Here is an 8,698-nt window from a genome sequence, read left to right as displayed (position 1 = left end):
TATTATATTTGATTAAATAATCTTAAGTAAAGATAAATTCCATGGAATAAAAATATTTTACAAGAAAAATTATAAAATTGTTATAATTATAAGATTTATATTGCATCAAAATATTATTCCTAAATGTTTTTTTATCAATGTTCTATTAAAACTAGGTATTAATTAGAGCTATTTAGATCGGTACATGTTATGTTTTTTTTTTTATTAAACCAAGCAGTTGTTCTCATATACTAAGGTATAAAAAATGCTTGAAACTACTATATAGGTATTTATCAAATGACACGGACACTAAATTGGCTCATAAAAGAATTTTATATGTAAAAATCATTTATGTCCATGGAAATACTTACATGATAGTTGCGTAAATGATTATTAAACTTGAGATTACTAAGTTATCTTATAAAGAGTGTTATGCTCTAATTAAACTTGAGATTATTAAGTTATCTTATAAAGAGTGTTATGCCCTAATCCTAACACTGAATTGGCAGCTTGTGATTTACAACAACTCAATCTTGAAACAATTATTCAAAATTATAAAGAACATCTAATTTTTAGGTAATATTTATATAAACCCTAAATAATTCTAGATTTTTCTAATGGGATCCTTTGAACTCAAAAAAATTTAAATTTATGCTATAATATTAACAACATGTTGTTCTAATCAAGAGTAACAACATATAAATATTAGGTATAGTATAACTTACATGAAGATGTTTGACTAATCAAGGAAAGATTTATCACTCTTGGTGAATTAGAAAAAATATTCGATTTGTTTTCAAATAGTATTGATTATGAAATCTTTGGCTAAAATAAAATTAGATTTAAAAAGATTTTCAAATCTTATTAAAAGAATCAATGACTATAACGTTAAGAACTAAAATATTTAACAAATCAAACATACTTCATGTTATAATGTCTAAATCATGACATTTTTAATGAAGGGATAATAATTATACTAAGAAATCAATCACTCAAAAGTTAAGTCAAACCATTTATAATTTTTTTAATATTTAAAGGATTACGATAGGTTACTAAATATTGTATTTAATCTTCAAATATAAATTAATTAATTGTTGATAAATTAATTTAATTTATTCTATTTTATTTAGGATTACAATTTATATTTAGATCAACTTATTAGAGAACTTAGTAGGTCACGTACACAAGAATTATTGATTAGAAATTAAAATAGAATGATTAATTAAGTGTGACTAGATTGTACATAAGTTTTAGAAATTAAGAGTTAGAATGTAATTAATATAGAGAATTATAATTCTAGGCCTAAAAACAATCAATTAAGGACTTGATTGAATAAATTTTTAAAATTAGCCTATAATTATATATGTCATATTATTTTTGTGGTAAATTTGATATTTTATCATTTATAGGATTCTTTAGGTTTTCTTATAAATATAAAGTTATGTCTTTTATTTATTGAACATTAAATATCATTACAATGACATTACATCAACACATAAACACAAAATAAAAAAATTAATATTCAAATGTATTTCTTTTTTCTAAGAGAGTTTAAAAGATTTCTCATTAATAGTTCGTGTGGATTGTGACAACGTAGCCTTAAAATAATTATTCAAAATTATAAAAAAAATCTAATCTTTAAATAATTTTTATATAAATTTTAAACAATTCTATATTTTTCTAACAAAATTCTTGAGAATCCTTAAAAATTTTAGATTTATCATTTTCTCTGTGTATATATATTTTAGAAAACCTAACTTATCATTTAATAAGTATTTACATATTAGTTTTAAATATCTCTCATATATTAATTTATAAGAATAAGTGATATCTTTTATAAAAAAAAAACGAATATAATATGTATAAGTCTTAACTTTAACCTAATCTTAATATAATATTAACAAAAATATTTAAAAACAATGTATAAATTCTTATAATTATAATTATTTTATAATTTTATTTGTAAAATAATTTTATTCTATCAACCTTATATTTAATTTACTTTATATTCATTAAATAAATATTAAAGATAAAAATATATATATTTATAAATAAAAATATATGTTTTCCATAAATAAAATCGTATCACATATTTTTTTATTTTTTGAAAATAACAAACATTTGATACGATAAAGTTTTCTTAATTAATTGAATATTTTTCTTTGAGAAGGCTGGCATCAATTGATAAACAAGAGGGTACGGTCAAGAAAGAAAACAGAAAAATTGATCATCTTCGCACTAGGCCCCACGAAACCCTAATCTAGTGGCCGAACAAACCCAGCTCATAAATAAGCCATAACCCCCAAAACATCCAAACCCACAGCCATTGATCTCTCTTCCCCTCTGGGCCTCTGGCTCTGTACTCGGTAGTCGGTTCCCATCGAAAGATATAATCACACTAGCTAACCTCTCACTCAAGAATCATATCTCCACTGACCAGAAACCCTAAGATCCCAAATTGACAAACCACCACAACCAACAATCAAACAAAAACCCATTTCAATTCAGCAAAAACCCTAACAAAATGGACCCCGAAATCGCCAAAACCCAAGAAGAGCGCAAGAAAATGGAACAACAACTTGCCTCTTTAACCTCTTTAACCTTCGATCGTGACTTGTATGGTGGAGTCGACCGTGATGCTTATGAAACATCGATCCCAGCTACCGATGATGAAGAACCCGACGTGGGTCTTAACGAGGTTGCTCAGAAACTAGCTTCTTATACTGCCCCGAAATCAGTTCTTAAAGAAATGCCTCGTGGCGGTGATGATAGTGAAGAGGCTAATGGGTTTAGGAAGCCGTCGAGGATTATTGATCGTGAGGATGATTACAGGAGGAGGAGATTGGATAGGATTATTTCGCCCGAGAGGCACGATCCTTTTTCTGCCGGCGAGAAAACGCCGGATCCCAGTGTGAGGACTTATTCGGATATCATGAAGGAAGAGTCTTTGAAAAGGCAAAAGGAGGAACTTCTAAGGGAAATCGCCAAGAAGAAGAAGGAAGAAGAGGAAGCGAGGGCTGAGAAAGGTGACAAGGGTGAAAAGGAGGCGAATTCGATGGCTAAGAGGAGGAACAGGTGGGACCAATCGACGGAGGATGGTGGAAATGCAGCTAAAAAGGCGAAGACGGGTTCGGATTGGGATTTACCTGATGCTACACCGGGGATTGGGAGGTGGGATGCGACACCTACTCCAGGGAGGATAGGGGATGCGACGCCAGCTGCTGGGAGGAAGAATAGGTGGGATGAGACTCCTACACCGGGGAGAGTGGTTGATTCAGATGCCACTCCTGCGGGTGGGGTTACACCAGGGGCGACTCCTGCTGGTGTTACTTGGGATTCTACTCCCAAAGGAATGGTTACACCTACACCAAAAAGGCAAAAGTCTCGTTGGGATGAGACTCCAGCTAGTATGGAGAGTGCAACTCCTGCTCTTGGGGGGGTTACTCCTAGTCTAGGTGGTGCGACTCCTGGACCTACTCCTCTTGGTGCAATTGATATGGCTACTCCAACTCCGAATGCACTTGCCATGCGCGGGGCAATAACGCCTGAGCAGTATAATCTGCTGAGGTGGGAGAAGGATATTGAGGAGAGGAATAGGCCATTGACTGATGAGGAGTTGGATGCTATGTTTCCTCAAGAAGGGTACAAGATTTTGGAGCCACCAGCTTCTTATGTGCCTATTAGGACACCAGCAAGGAAGTTGTTGGCTACCCCAACACCAATGGGCACTCCTCTTTATTCTATTCCTGATGAGAACAGAGGGCAACAGTTTGATCTAGGGCAGGAGCCTCCTGCTGGGTTGCCATTTATGAAACCTGAGGATTATCAGTATTTTGGTGCTTTGTTGAATGAGGAAGATGAGGAGGAGTTGTCCCCAGAGGAGCAGAAAGAGAGGAAGATTATGAAACTGCTACTTAAAGTGAAAAATGGGACACCTCCACAGAGGAAGACTGCTTTAAGGCAATTGACTGATAAGGCTAGAGAGTTTGGCGCTGGGCCATTGTTTAACAGAATTTTACCGCTGCTTATGCAGCCTACCTTGGAGGATCAGGAAAGGCATCTTCTGGTTAAGGTGATTGATAGGGTTTTGTATAAATTGGATGAGTTAGTTAGGCCTTATGTTCATAAGATTCTTGTTGTTATTGAACCACTCTTGATTGATGAGGATTATTATGCCCGTGTGGAGGGGAGAGAAATTATTTCTAATTTGAGTAAAGCAGCTGGTTTGGCCACTATGATTGCTGCTATGCGTCCTGATATTGATAATATTGATGAGTATGTTAGGAACACAACTGCAAGAGCTTTCAGTGTTGTTGCTTCTGCTCTCGGGATTCCTGCACTGTTGCCCTTCTTGAAAGCTGTGTGCCAGAGTAAGAAATCTTGGCAAGCTCGCCACACTGGAATCAAAATTGTTCAACAGATTGCTATTTTGATTGGCTGTGCTGTTCTTCCCCATTTGAGGTCTCTTGTGGAAATCATAGAACATGGTCTGAATGATGAGAATCAGAAGGTGAGGACTATCACTGCCTTGTCCTTGGCTGCTCTTGCTGAGGCTGCTGCCCCATATGGCATTGAAAGCTTTGATTCTGTTCTGAAGCCATTGTGGAAGGGCATTAGGTCACACCGTGGCAAGGTCTTGGCTGCCTTCTTGAAAGCAATTGGTTTTATTATTCCTCTCATGGATGCTATGTATGCCAATTACTACACCAAGGAAGTCATGTTTATTCTGATACGTGAGTTTCAATCACCTGATGAAGAAATGAAGAAGATTGTGTTGAAGGTGGTTAAGCAATGTGTGAGTACAGAGGGTGTGGAAGCTGAATACATACGTTCTGATATTCTACCTGAGTTCTTTAAGAACTTCTGGGTTAGAAGAATGGCGTTGGATAGGAGAAATTACAGGCAACTTGTAGAAACGACTGTTGAGATTGCTAACAAGGTTGGTGTTAAAGATATTGTTGGCAGAATTGTTGAGGATCTGAAAGATGAGAGTGAACCTTACAGGCGAATGGTCATGGAAACGATTGAGAAGGTTGTGACGAACATGGGTTCATCTGATATCGATGCTAGGTTGGAAGAGCTTTTGATTGATGGTATTCTCTATGCTTTCCAAGAGCAGACCAGTGATGATGCTAATGTGATGCTTAATGGGTTTGGTGCAGTTGTCAATTCTCTTGGACAGAGGGTGAAACCTTACCTTCCCCAGATTTGTGGAACCATTAAGTGGCGCTTGAACAACAAGAGTGCTAAAGTGAGACAGCAAGCTGCTGATCTTATATCTAGAATTGCTGTTGTCATGAAGCAGTGCCAGGAAGAACAACTGATGGGCCATCTTGGTGTAGTGTTGTACGAGTATTTGGGAGAAGAATACCCTGAAGTTCTTGGATCGATTCTAGGAGCTCTCAAAGCAATTGTCAATGTCATTGGTATGACCAAAATGACTCCTCCTATTAAGGACTTGCTTCCAAGATTAACACCAATTCTGAAGAATAGGCATGAGAAAGTCCAGGAAAACTGTATTGATCTTGTTGGTCGTATTGCTGATCGTGGAGCTGAGTTTGTTCCTGCCAGGGAGTGGATGAGGATTTGTTTTGAGCTTCTTGAGATGCTTAAGGCCCACAAGAAGGGTATTCGGCGTGCTACTGTTAACACTTTTGGTTACATTGCTAAGGCCATTGGGCCTCAGGATGTTTTGGCTACATTATTAAATAACCTCAAGGTCCAGGAGCGCCAAAATCGTGTTTGCACAACTGTTGCCATTGCTATAGTTGCAGAAACCTGTTCACCTTTTACAGTCTTGCCTGCCTTGATGAATGAATATCGTGTCCCGGAGCTTAATGTGCAGAATGGTGTCTTGAAATCCCTCTCATTCCTGTTTGAGTACATTGGCGAAATGGGTAAAGACTATATCTATGCAGTGACTCCATTACTTGAGGATGCCCTCATGGACAGAGATCTAGTTCACAGGCAGACTGCAGCTTCCGCTGTTAAGCATATGGCTTTGGGTGTGGCTGGTTTGGGTTGCGAGGATGCATTGGTCCACTTGCTTAACTATGTTTGGCCCAACATTTTTGAGACGTCCCCTCATGTGATAAATGCTGTCATGGAAGCCATTGAAGGAATGAGGGTGGCCTTAGGCGCTGCTGTTGTGTTGAATTACTGTCTCCAGGGGCTGTTCCATCCTGCCCGGAAGGTCAGGGAAGTATACTGGAAGATCTACAATTCTCTGTATATTGGATCTCAGGATGCCCTTGTGGCAGCTTATCCTATACTGGACGATGAGCAGAATAACATATATAGTAGACCCGAGTTGATGATGTTTGTTTAACTGCAGTTTATTTGTAGTCAGAGAGCATCAAGGGATCCATCTAGAGCACGTGTTCAAGCCTTTTGTTTTTCTATTTAGTCGCTGTAGTTTGACTAGTATCCATATGCTTCTTAGACAGGGTTGAATTATCTGCTCTGCTTTGGATTTCTAGCTTGTTTTCATATTGATCATTTATGTGTAGTAATGCTATGAAATAAAAGCGTTGTTTTCTTGAGATCTCAAGCTTTGTGTGTGCTCTTCCAGCTCAACAAGTGCACACATTGACCTTTTGTTAAAAAACAAACAAACAAAAAAAAAAACCAACCTTATTAATACATGCTTTGTTGGAGTTCAGGTCTCATGACAGCATTATTGAGGCTTTTGGTGGCATGCATTTTTCGTGATTGATTGTCCTGGACGATGATCTTCATTCTGCATTATCCATGCTGTCTGTGTCTTTTAGATGGCAAAGGAAGCAGCAGACCATAAGCATAAGCATTTAGCTGAAATTCAGTATCTTTCACTGAGGCTCAGAATTTGAAGGTCACTTGAGACGTGCTAGAGATCTGCTAGGTTTAAAAATAGCTTTTTCATAACCAAAGTTTTAAAGAGTTTTTAGTAGGATTCATATAAAGGTGTGTTGAATCACTACTCTTAAAACTGTAGTTAGGGCAAAACACAATTTCAACCATCTAACCACACCGCAATATTAATATATTACTGGCCATTAAAGTTTAACCAGCTGCTGGCTGATTTTCAGTTTTACAAATTATGTATCCGTACCCCTTGTGTTCTTGCACCTGTAATTTTAATTCTTAGGCCTTTGCTGTGCATTGCATGATACGCTGCTGGTCATAGTTGGCACCATCTACTTGCTATGATGGTAGCCGTGGGTATGCGTGGCTATATTTCACGTCTTTTGGCTCTGCAGATCCTTGATTACAATCTGAATATGCAACACAAGTGAAGTTGATCAAACATGTGAAGGAAAGTAGAGAACTAGAGAATACTACTTCCTGGTAAAGAGAGATTTGAGGCTTCTTTTTCACACAACATATCGCACATGCTTCCCCGAAATTTTCTAAAACTACAGCTGGCTCTTGTAACATTTCTATCAGTAACAGTAGTCCCCAATGATTGATAGAGGAAGAAAGATAATGAACGCATAAATGCATATTGCATAATCACCTATTTTTATATTTGTGTTATTTGTTAATTTGTTGTCCTTGCCACTTCCGTCCCTTTTCAAAGCTGTTCTGCTGGTGTTTCTTTATCATGTCATCCATGTTCCATAAATATGTCCATAACTTGGATGGAGGCTCAAACCTCAATGGTTGTTCTTCTATAAGCACTGTATATCTTAACTATATCAGTGTTTCCAAGATTTATGGGAACTTTGATTCTATTTTCTTTACATGATTCTTGTTAATATGCATCAGGTTCTCTTAGTGCTTGAACTACCTGGAAAATCCTGCTCGTTTCCTTTATTTTTTTTCCCAGGCTGACTTCATGTTGACTCTTTGTACTAGATCAATTGTCTTTCTTGTGACAATCCAAAAGGACATTTTAGTGCTTATCAATTTATAATTCCATCAGTTAATTTGTAGTTACTGATCAGGCAAGAATTCTCACCTGGGTATGTAGGAAGTGAAACGTACATGTCCGCTTCTTCTAAATATGAGGTTGACGTGAAATATAACTGTATATCATGCTCTTCAATCTACATCGTTCTCACTGCATGCCTCTTCTTTTACTTGAAAGCCTACGGTTGATTGAATTTCTCCCAGGGAAGCACATCCCAGGATCACATTTCCATCTTTCTAAAACCCAATCTAGCTCTCTGTCAACATTGCACTCTCAAGTTTATTGTCGAGCTGATTTGATGAAGTTCCTGTCTTCTTTGACATGAGGATTCCTGATCCGGAGGTAGCTGTGTCATATGACATTCTTGTAGATATTACTACCTAACTTATTGCTTTAACAGTTCATTTCTGGTCATAAAGCAGCTCAGTACTTGATTACAGTTACTTCGGAAAACCAATTTGCTGGGACATGGAAAAAAGGCAGTCATGATTGGTATATAGCTAATTACTGTCTCTTTTTAATCAATTGAAGTTGCATCTGCGCCGTCTGGCTTATATTCTAATCGACATGCATCGCATATTGATGTATATGCTTCTTGCTATTCCTCAAGTCTGTGGGCGTAGTCTTCATTCTGAAGACCTGGTTTCAGCTGTCAATTCTCTTTAAAATGTGGTAAGGTGTCCTCTATGGCCTATCAGTTATTTCTTTCCCTTTTCTGCTCCTTCCCTCCAACGTACTTTGATGCAATTCTTAATTTGAGTTCTAAGTGGATTTGGCGTGTCCTTGTTTAAACAGATATGAATTATACGGATCAAATTCTATTTTTCA

General features: G+C 36.8%; 1 protein-coding gene across 1 annotated transcript; it reads left to right on the top strand.

Annotated features, from left to right (window-relative positions):
* The first annotated feature begins 2,207 nt into the window (after positions 1 to 2,207).
* Positions 2,208 to 6,529, top strand: LOC105138652 (splicing factor). The gene has a single exon (XM_011044803.1). The coding sequence runs from the start codon at positions 2,504 to 2,506 to the stop codon at positions 6,305 to 6,307; it is 3,804 nt and encodes a 1,267-aa protein (XP_011043105.1). The 5' UTR covers positions 2,208 to 2,503; the 3' UTR covers positions 6,308 to 6,529.
* Positions 6,530 to 8,698: the final 2,169 nt, after the last annotated feature.

Source organism: Populus euphratica, unplaced genomic scaffold, assembly GCF_000495115.2.
Source record: "Populus euphratica unplaced genomic scaffold, PopEup_1.0 scaffold80.1, whole genome shotgun sequence".
Taxonomy (NCBI): Eukaryota; Viridiplantae; Streptophyta; class Magnoliopsida; order Malpighiales; family Salicaceae; genus Populus; species Populus euphratica.
The sequence above is the reverse complement of the archived record's forward strand: the minus strand, read 5'-3'. Positions and strand labels throughout refer to the sequence as shown.